Consider the following 17,681-nt stretch of genomic DNA (forward strand, 5'->3'; position numbering starts at 1 on the left):
TTTGGTGCGTTTGGCATTATTTTGGCGCTATTCCCCCTGTTTCAGTGCTTTTCCCTTCTCTGTCTTTCCCTTTCTTTTAGTGCGTTTGTGTTAAATAGTGCCTCTGTTCAAACGCAGACTAGCGCTATTGTAACAAAACGTTGTACAAATCACCTTGTAACCAAAAAAAAAAAAAAAAATTAGGCTTGTAGAAGCCCACCAAATAGGCGGATTTTACTAACTATTTTTCTCTTTTGTGCAGATTTAAATTAGATTAAAAAGTAGATTTATATTTTTTTTACTAACTTGTTTTTGAAGTTGGTTTTAAAAATGAATTCACTTTTTATTTTGGTTTAAAATTAACTTCACATTTCAAATTTGGGCTTTTAAAAAAAGAATCACACATTTGTTTGGGGCTCTTAAAAAGAATTTCATTGTTCAAAGGTAAAAAGAACCACAAACTTATACAAAAACAACTTTATTTTTTTTGCAAGTTAGGAAACAAACTTCGTTTTGGTGCTTAAAATCAACAAGGCAAATTTTATTTCTTGCATCAAGATAAAACTCACAATCCACACTTCCATTTTTGGTGCAAATAAAATTCACAATCAACTTGTCTCATTTTCAAAGCAATTTTACTTCATGCAAACGTGTTTTTCATTAAGTTGACCAGGATTTCAAATTCTAGTTTACTCAAACAATTGCCTTTGAAAATTAAAAAGAACACCATGATTGTTGGAGCAACATCTCCAAATAGTTAGATCACATTGCAATGACAGATTAAAAAGAACAAGTGTTTTTCGTGCTTGGCACACTTGTGCAAAGAGTTGGTCGAGTGGTCCTACTTCTAACACACACTATCCTCTCCCTTGGCTTTCGTGGTCCTAGGTGCAAGAGAAAAGTGTTAGTAACACTCAAAATTTTATCTTTTTAAGAGAGGCCTGCCAAGAGACACATCACTCTTGGGAACGACCTTGAGCGGTAAATCCTTCGAGCCGCTATAGAAATCAGGTGTGAGCGAAAGCTGTAGCCTTGGGTATAGCTGTTCCTACATTGTAACTGGCCGAAAGGACAAATGGGCCCCACCACCAGTTACAAGGCTCTTAAGTGAGTCACTGCAGAATGAACTTATGTCCAAAAATATCGAACATGACTAAACACCTTTAAGTAGTAGCCCACCCGTTCTATTGATTGAGGATATTTGAGATATAATTTAGTGCAAGAGCATAGATGGTTTTGCTCCCAAGATACTCACCATACATATTTCCTTGAGTAGAAACATAGCTTTTTGAAAAGTCACTTGTGGCTTGATAAAAGTGGTGACTCCCCCATCATAGGGATCATCTATTTGTTATGCTCGTGCAAGACTTAGTATATCACATCCTTACCTGCCACGGCGGGATTGATAAGGTATGTAGTACCAAAGTCGAAGAAATATCAAGATGTGGGCTAAATTTATCACAACTGGCCATTTGACCTTAGGGATAAAGAGTGTTTGAAGTGTGTTCGTTTTACAGACCTAGTGCAAATTGAGCCGACTTCAGGCTTTGGAATTACACCTTAAAATAAATCTAAAGGAAGGGTCAAAAACAAGTCCAAGGATTGGGTTGATCTAGACCCATACTCATTTGTGCCTTTTGAGGCAACATTCTTGTGTTTGTGTGCTTGCTTTGTTTTCTTGTCAAAGAAAAATAAGAAAATCAATCGCAAAAACAAAGTATTCATCCAACATCTGTCAACACAACCACAAATACCAAAAACAAAGTGCAAACAACACAGAGTCACAACTTTTATGACCATTCTTCACATCTTGCGAAAGAAGAAGTGTCATCAGAATATCAACTTGAAAAGGAGACCATTGAGCTCAAAGGCTTTAATCAAAAAGAGGAAATTCTTCTATCTCAATAGACAAATCTTTGTCTCACATAGAGTCTTTCTACATCGCATGCGTCTATACCTTCAAGGTAAAACAAACGAGTTTGATTCAGAATCATTGAACAACAGAGCTTTTATGCAATATAGAGCTCTGAGTTATCACAAAAATCAAGGAGGAAAGATTAATCCCAACTTCTTCCCAAACATCTGTATCACCTACAACACAGCTCGAGAAGTGCCACCAACATCTGAAAGGGAAGAAGAAGAGTTTGTCCCATTTGTGACACAAAGTTTTTATTGAAGTTGAAAACAAAAACATCCATCATCTCATTCATACATCATTATTCCATCATCAATTCATCCCAACTCTCAAAACATTAAGAGGTTCTTGTCCCACGATTCCTTTTTAGATATTGCTTGAAATCAAACACATCACATCACTTTTAGATTGTTTCTACATCTAGGATAAGTTCATCCTAAGAGACACATCTACGCAGGTTAAAACTAGTTCATGAGTGAATCCTCTCATTACTAGGTAGTCAAAGTCTGTAACACATCTCAGATTTCTCTACACCTTATCACATCCAAACTTATCAAACAAACAAGCAATTCAAAGAAAGGAATTTCGGTTACATCTACCTTAAAAGTGCTAGAGATCCCCATACAACACAAATCACCAACCAATCAATCTTGCATTTCATCACCACTCATCATCATCTTCAATCAACTTCAAACAAAACTTGTAAACAAAATGGCTCAAACCCGATCACGATCAAGGCAACGAGAAATGAAAATTGAGGAAGAAGAGGACAACCTCAATGAATTTCAAGAAGCACTTGGAGGAACTGGGAATGATGAAAACCCAGGTACACCCACTCCTTCAACAATCGAAAGGGTTCAGCATAACCCTCATTTTAACAGATTATTTGATGAAATACTAAGGAGCAATGCGGATGCTCACTTTTTACGACTTGCTCAAGAAGGAGCCAAACTCCCCTCTGACTTTGATCTCGCCCAATTAAGACAAGCATCAGAAAGACAAAGTCGCCATGAGGAGGAAAGGCGTAGAGATCCCATCAGATATAACATCCCTCGAGGTAACCCACCACCTCCTCCTCCAAATGAAATGGAGATGTTGCGGCAACAAGTCGAGAATCTCGCCCAACAACTTCATAGTGGTGTTAAGACCAATCAATTCTCACTTAACGACATCTGTCCCTATCCATTTGATAGGAATCTTTATATGCCACCCTTTCCACGCGGGTTTGAAACACCCAAATTTGAAAAATATAGAGGAAAGGGGGATCCCCGTGATCATGTCCGAGAATTTCATTCTGCTTGTCTTGAAGTAGCTTATGAGGACACATACCTAATGCGCCTTTTTCCCCAAAGCTTGGGAGGAACAACCACATCATGGTTTTCCCGACTTCCAGGTGGCATTAGAACATTTGAGGAACTCATCCAGAAGTTCCTATCTCATTACTCTTATAATATTGAACGCGACATCACCATGGCTGATCTATGCAACACCAAACAAAAACCAGGTGAATTATTCTCAGTATTCCTGCAACGATGGCGCCAAATGTCTAGCAGACGTTCTCTTCAGTTACCTGAACAAGAACTAGTGGAAATTTTCATTTCCAACTTAAATGAAGAAATGGAATTTCACCTGGATGTCAAAGACACAGACTCTTTTAACGATATGATCACCAAGGGTATAAAATGTGAAAGGGCACTCATCAAGAAAGGGCTCATCAAAATCTTTAATGAACCAAAAGATGGTCCTCGCCCGCGCTTCAATAGTGACAAACCAAACTTCTGGAACAAGAATAAAAATATCGTCAACGATGGGGTTGTGGATGCTCGGACTGTCCAAAATGCACAACCTGTGGTTCGGTTTGCAGGACAAAATCCTCCACCTCAAAATAACACAAATGTTCCTCTTAATCAAGGTCTCATCACATCTCATGATGAACCAAGACCTCGTCCACAAAAACAAAAACGCACATACACTCCCTTAGGGGAACCCATTGAAACAGTGATGCGACAACTCATTTCTCAGAATTTGATCACTCTACCTAAGTTATCAAATTATGAGCCTCAAGTCAAACCGGCATGGTGGAGAGATACTGAACATTGTGAGTTCCATCAAGGAAGAGGACACAAGACAAGTAATTGTCACCGATTGAAAGATCTCATTCAGGATCTTATTGACCGAGGAGAAATTGAAATTGAAGGGCATGACCCAAAAACAACCAATAATGATCATCAGATGTTCAAAAATCCACTTCCATCGCAAGATCAAAGGGGTCCTTCCACTTCCAGGCGAGGCACCGATACCACTGACTATACGCAGGCTGCGTATAACTACACTGTAAATCACCTATATGATGCCAGTGAACAAATTGCAACTATAACCTTCAAAAATCCCACCTCAAATTGCAATGTTGTTACGCGTCGTGGCAAAGTTACCATCAAGGCAGCTCCACAAGGCACCACCTCTGTCCCGAAGCAATACAATCTTGTAGAACAATTAGACAAAACCCCTGCACTTATATCCATTTTGGAGCTTTTGCGTCTGTCACCCTCTCATAAAACAATCTTGGATCACGCACTCCAAGAGGCGTCAGTCCCTGCAAACCTAAACACGGACCAATTTCAAGCCATGGTTGGAAATCTAAAGTCATCACCTTGTCTCACTTTTTCCGAAAGTGACAACTCTTCGTTCCAGCAACCTCATAACGCTTCGCTACACATTGAAGGCTTTGTCAACCAACACAGGATCAAGCGAGTCTTGATAGATAATGGAGCAGGCCTGAACATTTGTACACTACAGTTGGTCACAGCATTGGGATATGCACTAGAATCAGTGGATCCTCGCAAGAAGATCACCATCAAGGCCTATGATGATGCAGAGCGTTCATCCAAAGGAGCTGTGGTACTACCCATCCGAGTGGGCCCTGTGGTAAAACACATAATTTGTCAGGTTCTGGACCTTCCTCTGCCATATAATCTATTATTAGGGAGACCTTGGATACATGCCATGCAAGCTGTTCCATCTACCTACCATCAATGTATCAAGTTCCCACATAACAGGGTCGAGATCACAATCCTGGGCGATGCAAATCCCTTTGCATTTTGCCATAATATCAGCCATCAACCAGAGATTACCGTTCCTAATAATAGAGAAGCCATTTCATCCACATCATATATAAATCCCGCCTCTCTTGCCAGTTCAAACACCCCTATGCCCAAGCAAGAAAAGCTAAAGATGAAAGTAGCAGAGGAAGGTCCTGGAGAATATAACTTGAGTCAGCTCTTTTGTGTGGGACAAATGCCTACTTCTCCTAGAACACATGGTAAACCACAGCAGTTGCTCCAGCAACCACTAATCACGCCAGCATGTGCCTTAACACCTTTCATCCTTGGAAAGAGTCAAGAGGAAGAAACACAAGATGAGGACCTAGCGGACTGGATCTATAAAGATCCCATCACCACTGACAAACCGCAAGTTACACTTCCTACGGAACAATATGGCAAAGGCCTCCTCATTATGCAAAGAATGGGATATGATGGTCAGAGTGCTTTGGGATACTGCAAACAAGGACGACACGAACCTCTACTACCAGAATTCAAGCCCAAAGGTAATACAGGCCTTGGCTTTGAAAAAGAGATCCTTCCTAAACTCAGATTCAAAGGAAAACCCAGCAAACCATTTTGCCCACCTACTGCAAAGAGGATACCTTTCATAATCAAAGCACCATCAAGCACTATCCCCACTGCCCCCTCAAGGCTCACAACTCCACCATCACCAATGTCACTCATCCCATCAAACGAACCAGTAATCCTATCAGCAACACCATTTGTAGCAGCAACTATATTGGAACCCGCAGCAACATCTATGGCACCAGTAATTCCAGCAGAAGCCACTGAGTCACCATTACCGATACTTCCAGTGACAAATCCATTAAACCCCATCACAATTCCTGCAACACCGATCACTACAAGGATACATAAACCAATCACACCTGCCGTGTTTAACTCCAAAGACATCCCAGTATGGTATAGCAATCGGATGCTGGAGAGTGATTCAGAGACCGACTCACATGAGTGGGAATTCGATTCAGTGCAACTTAACACTTCAGATGAGGAAGACACATCACCACCTCCACCCCGCAAAGACATCCCTGTTTACGGAGAAGCACAGATAAAGACCACTTGGGTACCTGAGCTGGAAACATCTTCCACAGACCCTACGTCTCATCCTACGCCTGATTCTGACAGGGAGAGTACCATCAACGACCTTCACCACACCGTCTTAACCCTCACTGATACATCTCCCGCACTTAACTTAATTGATGAAGTAATGCCCATTATCCACCCTGAACTCATTGAATGGAACCAACCAAATCCCCCATGTCTTGACCTCTTCCAGAACGATGAGGCTATCATTGACTTTTTGGAATTAAGGGATAATCTACCAAGCGGGGATCACAAAGCTGGATTCGCCATTGAACTTAATAGCGCAGCATACTTCGGGGCGGATGCCAAATCCTTCAGCTGCAAAAATATAACAATAAAACATGGATCTTCCAGTGAAAACCACACTGTGGCACTATTTGATCCGACAAAAGTAAAAAGAAAGAGCGTATCCAATGGTGAAAACCTCTCTGAGGTGCCTGAGGATGAAGGGTTTGACATTCTCCCTGCTAGTACACAACAGGAACGATCAACGATCCTCATTGAGGAGACCAAAGAATACAATGTGGGGACTCCTGAAAACCCTCATATCATACATCTGGCATCTCTTCTCACTCCAGAGGAACAGCCTCGATTTATAGAGTTCTTCCAACAGCGTCAGATCAACTTTGCATGGTCATATGCAGACATGCCTGGGCTTGATCCTGATTTAGTCATGCATCATCTCACAGTAGCAAAAGGAGCCAAACCTGTCAAGCAGAAGCTTCGTAAGATGCATCCTCAGATTGCCGTGCTAGTCAAAACAGAACTCAAGAAACTCCTGGATGTTGGTTTCATTAGACCAATTGATTATGCAGAATGGATCTCCAATATTGTGCCTGTCGGAAAACCAAAAGGGGGCATCCGCATTTGTACTGACTTCAGAGATCTAAATAAGGCATGTCCTAAGGATGATTTCCCTCTACCAAATATCGACATCATAGTGGATTTGACAGCAGGACATGCCATGCTTTCACTCATGGATGGCTTTTCAGGATACAATCAAATAAAGATCGCACCAGAGGACCAACATAAGACAGCCTTCACATGTCCATGGGGCACATACTGCTGGAATGTAATGCCTTTTGGTCTAAAGAATGCAGGAGCGACCTATCAAAGAGCAATGACCACCATCTTCCATGACATGATGCATACTATAATGGAAGATTATGTGGATGATTTACTAGCAAAATCACTTACTAGAGAAGGACATCTTCACATCTTAGATAAAATCTTTGATAGACTGGAACAATACCATGTTCGACTCAACCCAAAGAAATGTGTCTTCGGAGTGACCTCCGGGAAGCTTCTAGGATACATTGTCTCAAGCAAAGGCATTGAGGTCGATCCAGCAAAGGTTAAAGCAATCATGGACATGCCACCTCCAAAGAATATCAGTCAGCTAAGGACACTACAAGGACGGCTTCAATCCATCCGAAGATTCATTGCACAATTGGCTGATAAGTGTCACCCATTCACACACCTGCTACACAAGAACATCCGCTTTCAGTGGGATGCCCGATGCCAACAAGCATTTCAGACGCTTAAAGACTATCTCATAAATCCACCATTGCTGATGCCACCAGATCCAAGTAGACCGTTGTTACTTTATATCTCAGCGACAAGTACAGCATTGGGTGTACTACTGGCACAACATAATGCAGAAGGAAAAGAGTGTGCTATTTACTACATCTCTCGCACACTAGTGGGCTATGAACTCAATTACACACCTATTGAGCGAGCTTGCCTAGCAGTAATCTTGGCAGCCACTAAACTGAGGCACTATCTATTAACACACAAGGTACAACTCATTGCAAAGATTATGTGACTACAGGATATGTTTATGTTGCATTAAAAGAAGGCAGCTACAGAAATACTGCTTCTAAACTTGATGATAGCAATATCACATGCATAGGTTTCATCATGACATAATAACTTTTGCCCAAAATATCCATGTCAATTCTCAAAACAAATACCACCTCTCTCTCAACTGAGTTTACCAACATGCCTGATCATTACCAAGATGGTATTGACGGGACTGTCAAACCATTTGGATAATTCTTGGTTAGATGCTAAATGATAGTAATTTCAAATTTGTCATCTATGAAAGTCAAGATGCTGCCTTTGAATGTTCAAGATGCCAGAGATAGATTATCCCTCATATAAGCAATCAAGCATTCCAACCTACATACTCAATGTTACTTTCCTTCAAGTAGAAATCTTAACTTAAACTCTAAACTGTTAAAAACAACTGTTGAGATACTTGGATACCAGCCTGCTTTTATAGTTTACTTGCATTTCCATCAACCAGACACTCCTTAGCTGCTCTTTTAATGCATCTACTCATCCCTTTTGCAAAAAGGTCACTTGGATCTCTTCTCCACAACCACTCAGCACTGAGACATCTTACTATGTCAAGCATTTCCCTCAGATTGTCAACAGAACACTTTGTCCAACTTGGGACTTTTGGAGATCTGCTATTAATATTTTTTCTTTCTTCTTTATGTTTTCTTCCTTTCTTCTTTCTTTCTTTTTCTTTCATCTTTCTTTTATTCTTTTAACAGCATTGGTCGCATGGCCACAGAATTCCACTCGAGCAACTCAAGGCTTCGCTCTCAGTGTTTCCTCTTCCAGGAGGTGGAGATATAGGAACACATTAATTTTAGATGTCACATCTCCTACAAGAGCTAAGAAGGACATCTGGCTTGAAACAGAGATTCAGATGAATCATTCACTGCTTGTGGTCAAAGGTGCTTGGTCTTTTACCCCAAGAATGAGTCACTGTCAAGGATCAAGGTTTATACAGGATCATGAGGACTACCTGATTAATAACCTCATTCTTCATATGCCTTCCAGAATTCGTGGTGTTAAGAGCTACAGTTGCCTCCATAGATGGAATGATAGATCAATCGGATGCCTTCACCTTCCTTCTCTGGTACTCAACATTGTGAACCCATTGCTAAGCCTCAAGGGTCTGCCACCTGCATTGCCCACATCCTGGGAGGTCTAGCAAGACACGTATTACCAACTTCTTCATTTACCACAAAGGGACCATTGATTATGGATGTTAGGAGTGTTGCTAGGAGATATTTTTCGCATCCCCTTCAGATTGCTCAGCTAGGACCACTTAATCCAAACCATTCTTTAATGGCATTATCAGATCTTGTATAGACTCTATCACTATGGATGACTGAGATGTCAATCCTTTTTCTGTACCAATTAGGAAAAACTTTTGAGTTTTGTCTGACACTCTATCAACCATATCTTCATATGCCTTCCAGAATTCATCGTGTTAAGAGCTACAGTTACCTCCATAGATGGAATGATAGATCAATTGGATACCTTCAGCCTCCTTCTCTGGTACTCAACGTGATGAACCCATTGCTAAGCCTCAAGGGTCTGCCACCTGCATTGCCCACATCCTGGGAGATCTAGCGAGACGTGTATTACCAACTTCTTCATTTACCACAAAGGGACCATTGATTATGGATGTAAGGAGTGTTTCTAGGAGATAGTTTTCGCATCCCCTTCGGATTGCTCAGCTAGGACCACTTGATCCAAACCATTCTTTTATGGTATTATCAGATCTTGTATAGACTCTTTCACCATAGATGACTGAGATGTCAATCCTTTTTCTGTAACAATTAGGAAAAACTTTTGAGTTTTGTCTGAGACTCTATCAACCATATCTTCTTCCCTAGCAATTGTTTGGTCTCTCATAGTAATATGTGATGTTAGGAATACAGGACATATTTTTGGTCTAATCACCCTGGCTGGTTAGAATCTATTTCGTGCTCTGCTTGTAGCTTCTTTTATATCAACTCTGTATGTGTTGAAGATTATTTTTGACTCCCACAAATGCTTTGGTTGTCCCACCATATCCTCTTTGATCTACTTTGGTCATTCATGGCCATTACTATAATTTCTCAATATTTCTTCCTATTGCCCAATTTAGGTAATGTTCAACATAAAAAAAAAAATCTGCAGAAAAATAAAATAAAGTAAAAAAAATGCTTAAACATATATAAACACTGAAACCATAAAATAAAAGTCGAAGGTCACATTTATTGCAAACACAATCCACAGACCCACAAGACGCTCCCAAATACATGCAGTATTATAAGTCTATATTATACCAGGAAAATATATAATTTCAATGCATATCTAGATTTTATTAGGCAAGGTTCAACCAGTTTTCTAGAAAAAGTTGCTAGATTTCACATACCTGAATTATTACTATTGCAAGACCAACCCATTTGCATATATCCACATTATCTTTAATAAACTTCTTAATGCTTTCAAACTCTCCAGTTGGATCATCTGGAATATCCTATCAAACAAAAGCACAATATCAGCTAGGTATAAATGCTTATAAAAGTTTTTCTTTCAAACCACAGGAGAGACTCACCTTTTCCCAATGATGATTAAGGAATATATCTCCCACCAAAGCTGCTTCAAGTAAAATAAGGAATATTACTAGAACCGAATACTAGATTCAGGTTAAGGGCAACAAAGCATAGAAAACTATGCAAAATCAAGAACAGAATTTATAGTTGCAGGTATCATGACAACAGATATTTGATTTTCATGCTTAATAATATAAAAGAATTTGAATAATGTCACAGCATACATTAAGGGTAAGTGATCAATCAGGTAAGACAACAAAGACTACTTATACTGGCTGTTTGACCAGATGGATTGACCATCCTATCAAATTGGTTTATACTTTGCTGTCTAATTTCAGACCATTGAATATACACCAGTACACAATAGGCATGCAATAGACCTCTCAAATAAAGCCAACCTGAGCTTAAAAGCACAAAGGAATTAAAAAAGGGTTTTTCTGAACTCATGAGAGATGTCCAAGAATAAATTTAGAAGATTAAAACTCCTGCTCTAGCTTCCATTCAATTGAGCTAGCTGTAACTGCCTATGCTCTTCCCGAGAAAAGACATCATATGCAGTACTTGAAGAGATGCCTTACATAAGAGCTTTCCACAGATCTACCAAGGTCCGAAATCCACAAATCAAGCATTCAGTATAAAAATGTAAAGAGCTAACTTTTGCAGTACGTATTCTCAAAATTGCAGTGCTAATGATGATTATTTTAAATGTAAAACAAGAAAGGACCCAACACATGATAAAAATCAAGGATACAAAGCATAAACAACAGCCGTGGGTTATCTCTGCTGCAATGTGACCAATGAAAGTTATTACGCAAACAATGATGCCAATGCCAAGAAATATGTAGATAAACCTGCCATACAAAAAATTAAGGTTGTCAGTCCAAAACAAAAAAAAAAAAGCATTCCATCATGCTTACAAGGACTTAACTATTTTCAGTTTACTGGCAATCAACTTCTCAGGCTGCACATAATTTTGTAGCAGTGTTAGGTTAGAAACACAAGAAAACAATTTTCTCAGATTGCCTCAAACCTTGCAGAGGATACTCTTAATCATAAGAGCATTTAGAGCAATTGCCAATAGTAGATAGGGAAATGCAGAATCAGATTTTATAGAAAGCAGTAACAAATCATAAGTTTCAATGTATTCTCACCTTCTTATAATATATAATGCAATATAGAATTGTGTTCTCAACAAAATGTTAAAATGGAGTATAATATTTCTTTTCTGTTTTGAAAACATCTTGCAAACATCCCCAGCATAAGATGTAGCTCCTCACAAATAGTATGAAGTAAATATCTGGGAATGCAAAGCCTAAAAGAGAAGGGCAATAACAATGCAAGATAAAGTTTGCCCAAGGATGTCGGTCAGAGTGTTCTAATCCTAAAGATCCTTGATAAAATTGGTTAAGGGGTACTCTTGTAGTGGCCTTTCCATAAATGGTATTTGGCCTTTTGGGTTTTCGGAAGTTTCAGAGACATTGAAACGTGTCCCTAGTTCCTTGGTTCCTCTAATCTCCCAATTCCCCACAAAAGTAAAAAATGTGTTTATCTTGGTTTTAAAGGTCCTTGAAGGTCACATTATGCTTATGATTGAAATTCTCCATGGTCGAGTTTCTTGGATGTGGGTAAATTTGTGTTTGAAGGTTTTTCATCTTCCTTGCAAGGCATTAGACTTTTAGAGGTACTTGGCACCTTTGCACCAAATGTTGAGGTGTGAAGTTTCTCTAAAACTCCAAACCCCAGCCTCCTTTGCTTTTCATTTTGTGTTCCTAAATTTCCAAATTCCCCCAAGATTTTGAATCCCAACCCACAACCCTTGGTTCCATGGCTCATGTTCCCCCCAGGACTCCAACCCTGACATCCAATCATCCTGTGTTCCAACCATTGGTATTCCTTCCCTCTTGGACTTTGGAGACTCCCTTGCACTTTTGCACTTTCGTCCCTATTCTCGAAATCCTCTCTCCTCCCGACTTCTCAACCCCCATGCTTCAAACCTTCACTCCTTCATGGACTTCCAGATCTTTCAAACACTTTGGCATTCATCCACTAGTTCCGCCAAAGCCTAAAAACTAATCAATTCCCTATGCAACCAAAAAAACCTGATGGCTCAACACGCTCTATTCTACCTATCCTCCCACCATTCCAAGACTCTCCAACAACCAATTAAATGGTACGCAATTTCCAATGAGTTTATCAATTGATTTTGTAATGTCCTCCATGCCCTAGCACATCACAATTGGGGCCACCATTAATGCTTTGGGTGACTACAAATCAAAAGGGAATGTTTCTCCATGTCCCCCACACTACGAGTGGATGTGTTTGCAAGAGATTTTGTGCGCAAGTCCTAGTGAATGATGCTCAAAAGGTATGGGCACCCCCTATTGTTCCCATGATTTTAGCTTGACTTCATGCAAGCTGCACATCCTGCCTTGGTCAGAATTTGCAAAGAGGGTATTTAAGCCTAAAATCTCATTGAAGTGCTAATGGATGGTTATTTGCTAATGGATTGCAAAGGAAAAAGATGAGGTAGAACTAGGAAGGAAAACACTACAGCAAACCCTAGGGCCTTTATTTCCAACAAAGTATAAAAGCATTTGGGTATTGTAATAATTTGGTGTGTCTCCATGTGTATTGTGTTCATTTTTGGATGTATTCCTAATTAGTTGTGTTGGGACTCAAACCTGTAGTGCAAAATTTTGCTTGAGCCCTAATTCCTTTGCACACTTAGGCCCCATTTTGCCCATCACATATAACCAATCTAAGAAAACTTTGTATGGGTCTCCATTTGTAAACTTTGCCCAAGTGTTGGGTGTCCACTTGTAAACTTTGCCCAAGTGTTGGGTCTCCACTTGTAAACTTTGCCCAAGTGGTGTCCCCCATGTGCCTACCATGTATTGGAAGTTGCAAGGATCCTAAAAAGTTCTAACTGTTGAGGTTTTATGTTAAAACTTCTAAGGATTGTGTTGAATTTCAGAGTTTCAGAGTTTACCCTCCTAGTATGCTTTTCCACCTTACTCTGTGATTTCCCTTATTACTATCAAGATATTGGACTTTCCCATGTTGCCATACCTTTCATCTATTCCCCAAGCTCATTCTCTTCCCTTGTTGGAACTTCAATTTTTTCCTTCCCCAAATCCCTTTCATCCATTCCCTACCTTTTCTTTTGCCTTTGTCGGTGTTTCAAACTTCACTGGCATGCTTTCCCGCAAAACCTTGACTTTTTCAAAGTTGGAGATGCAAGAATACTTCTGATGTGGTACATGGTATCCTTGAACCCTAATCCCCAACACTTTTTACTACAACACATTAAAATCACAGGTTCAAATGTGTCCTTACTTGGGTACCTCGTAAGAGGTAATCCCAACTTCCAATCTCCAACATCTCACACTAGATTACCTTATCGGGATCACAAATTTTGACCTATTCTTATTTGCATACCTTAAGGGATTAATTCCTTGGTACCTTTGGTCCCTAACTCCCAATAACTTACTTCCTATGTCCTTTTGGAGTCAAAGATGTGGAGATACTCTGATCTATTTACTTTAAGCATGAAGCATGGCTTACTCTAAATCCCCAATAGTGGTATGGGTTATGAGGTATCCTCGACCTTCAATCCCCAAAACTCCCACTCACCTCCCTACATGACCCAAGTCACCATTATTGACCCGATTTGGCCCTATAACTACTCTATAAGAGTTTTTCCCTCCCAGAAACAACTATTGATCTTAAGGGTATGGAATCACATGTACTTCTAGCAATGGAAAAGGAAAGGCAACCCATGCTCCAATGGATTTAGTGGGGGCTCTTCTTCACCCTACACACTCAAATTGAAAGATGCTATTAATGTTCAAAAATAATAGCAATAATGAAGAGAAGGATTTCCTCATGTCTCAAGATACCTCTGCACATCCCGAAGGAGCGATTCTACATGAGAGCATTAATGATTATGACATCAAGGGCATAGATGATCATTGCAATGCAAAGCAATCATGTTTCTTCTCCCAGGGTTACGTACCCATGGTAGAGATCTAAAAATTTGAGCTTGTTCATCATTCGAAGGGTTGTTTGTTGAACCAATTTTCTAGTCTAGGAAAGTCTACAATTGATTCTAGGGCATCAAATGTTGTCATTATGAACTACAAACAAAGGAATACATCTTGTCAACAATAGGAAGGGCTTATAGAAGCACATCTCCATGTAACAATATGTCTCCATGGCAGTTTGTAATGGTTAAAAGCAATGTTTAATCGCAGTTGTGCATTTTCTCTCACCACATTTGTTGGTGTGATTGTAATAGGGATTAGATGAAAGGTGGCAGCTTCTAATGCATTACAATTGTAATGGTATTTCTTTTGTTGCATGTGAGTTATTGTAGTTTTGAGATGGATTATTAAGTATGTTCATTATATATGATGTTGTAGTGCTTAAAATTTGAATGCAAAATAGAAACAAACTAACATGCAAGTTCTTATTCAAATTAAAGCAAAACCTCTAGATAGAGGTCAACAAGAGAGAACTCAACAAAGCATAAAATAAACAATAAACTTAAATGTTACCAAAACCTCCATTATTGAATAATTTGCTCCAATGACAAGATGACATGTGGATGCTTCTTTGCTCAAAGTTACCTGTTTTGACAGCATATACTTAGCAAAATGATAATGGATGAAAAATGGAAGGGGATGTCCAAATTTATAGATTTTTGGAAGGATGAATGGATGGTCAAGATCAAAAGATGAGATCAACGATGAAGTATTCTTCAGAGGATTTCCCTAGGATCAAGGAGGGAATGGAGGGATGAGATGGAGGTAGTTAGAATGTGAATGGCTAGGATTCACTTACTAAATTTAGTAAGTTGCTTTGACCATGAGAGGAAAAAGGAACATGCGCATCTAGTAAGGCTAGATTCTTGGGCTTGTTGGAGGAAATAGTGGAACCACAAGGACAAGTGTTCTTAGTTGCCCATTATTCTTGGATTGTGTTGAGGGAATATAGGCCTAATTAAATAATAATATTATTTAATTATTTTAGCCACGTGAGGTGGGTAATAGGTGGAAATGATTATTATTTATTTATTTGATTTATTGTGAGATGGAAAAGGTGTTCAATTAAATAATAATAATTATTTAACCGAGTGTGGAACCTTAGGTGAAGAGGAATTAGACTAAGTGATGAAATGAACTAGGTGATAAAATAGACTAGGTGAGGTTGATGGGTTGGATTAGGCCTAGGAAAATATTCTTTGCCTGATGGCATCTCTTTCCTCTTTGTTCATGATTCAATTTTACAAAATAGGGACCTAGACAGATAAATCATCAAAGAATCATGGTTCATGTCTGCACCTTGCTACTATGTATGAAATAATGAATAAAATTATCTTTGGGGATAATAAAATTGTTGTTATCTATAGGTGCTTGTGCAAGGTGTTTTAGCAACTAACTGTGTATTAAATAATGAATGAAACTATCTTTGGGGATCATGAAACTATTGTTATCCATAGGTGCATATGCAAGGTGTTTTATCAACTATATAAGAGGTTTTATACAACTAGTTTATCTTGACCTAATGACAAATAATGGGGGTCAAGTTTACATTGGGTATAGTTGTTGATTGTTGCAACCATGCTACATTTTAATCAATTTAAAACCCTACTAAGGATACCTCTGCAAATATCCTCTAATGTTTGCTAAGCCCAAAGTGCAGGATAGACTACCCAGTCTTGTCAATTGGCCTTTAACTCTCCTTAGTCTATTGATGAACCTTGGCTTTACCTTTTTGATGACACCCCTTGGCCGTAAAGGTAAGATTATGTTCTACAATTGTGGAGCAATGGTTTTGGGACTCAACAAGAATATCATTGTTGCCAAGGATATAATGTCTTGGTTTCTATTTTGAAAACTACATCTTGTAATACTACTTCTTTGTGAGTGTAAAAAGTGGACAAGTTTAATATATAAAAGTTAATTTTATATGGCAATGGATTTACTAGTGTTGTTAATTTAAGTTTAAAAATTATTAATTATATCTATAATTTAAATACAACTGCACAAAAATGTTTGTTTATCAATATTAACTAGCTTAAGACTTCAGCACACTAAGAACACCATTCTTAAAATATAAATTAGCATCCAATAATATGAACATAATAAAAAAGGAACAAATAACATCTTTAAAGAATTTAATTAAATCAAGTCCATCTCATTTATAATTTAAAATATATTTGAATAATAATAAGTTCAATGCTTATTTGAATCACAACACTTCGAAAAGCCACTCTCACCCTAGGAAGATTTTAGTGGTATTGGCCCTCATAGCTGTGGCACACTTTGGAGGACCGTATAAAAACACAATATGTGCCTGCTCCCACAAAAATGTGTCTACTCACACAAAAGCCTTCCCCAGGACAATCTTGGGTGTATTTTGTGCCTGAGTTGGACATGCCTATGTGTCCCTTCTCTAATGCCCATAGCTGACCAAATCACTTTCTTCTTCCTTGAGTGATCTCAATGTCCCTATCAAGTCTCACATAAATGCTTTATATAAGACTTAAGAGGTGAATTCAATGAGTTGGACATGCCTATGTTTCCCTTCTCTAATGCCCATAGCTCACCAAATCACTTTCTTCTTCCTTGAGTGATCTCAATGTCCCTATCAAGTCTCACATAAATGCTTTATATAAGACTTAAGAGGTGATTTTAAAATGATCACACCCTTTCACAAAGGTTACCTTTAATTAATATTTAATAAATATAATTATTCCTCTCTTTTAAAAAAGTTTTCATAAATATTCTTCATTAATCTCCATTTTAACTAAAGGATCATATTATCCTTTATTTTTCTATGTCCTTCTAATGCTTCCATAACTTATTTTCACTTTGAGGAAAAAGTTTCACAACACTTCTAACATAGTTATCAAAAAAATAGCTAGTTTGGGTAAGTTGATAGCCCTGCAATTTATGCCAACAAAATGGTGCTATTAACGGAGAGAAAATTGTTGGTATGTGTTGATGGGCTGCCAAGTTAGAAGTATGATGGGGTTGAAATAAAATTGAATATTTGTGGTGGTGAGCTGAACTCAAAATTATTGTCTCAAAAAGGTAGGAAGAAGAAAATACCATCCACAACCAGCTATGGACATGATTGATGCATCATGGAATAGGTCATGCACCTATTATTAATTTA

At 38.7% G+C, this 17,681-nt stretch overlaps 1 protein-coding gene across 4 annotated transcripts in view; it reads right to left on the reverse strand.

The window, feature by feature from the left end:
• LOC131042249 (tetraspanin-18) overlaps positions 1-17,681 on the reverse strand; it is a 42,283-nt gene that overhangs the window by 10,646 nt on the left and 13,956 nt on the right. For all 4 annotated transcript variants that reach the window (XM_057975574.2, XM_057975575.2, XM_057975577.2 and 1 more), the window contains exons 3-5: positions 11,251-11,350; positions 10,502-10,582; positions 10,319-10,423 (exon numbers count right to left, since the gene is read on the reverse strand). In XM_057975574.2, coding sequence (XP_057831557.1) covers positions 10,319-10,423; positions 10,502-10,582; positions 11,251-11,350 — 286 coding nt within the window. The remainder of the gene's footprint in view (positions 1-10,318; positions 10,424-10,501; positions 10,583-11,250; positions 11,351-17,681) is intronic.

The sequence above is a fragment of the Cryptomeria japonica genome, chromosome 1 (genome assembly GCF_030272615.1).
Source record: "Cryptomeria japonica chromosome 1, Sugi_1.0, whole genome shotgun sequence".
NCBI lineage: Eukaryota > Viridiplantae > Streptophyta > Pinopsida > Cupressales > Cupressaceae > Cryptomeria > Cryptomeria japonica.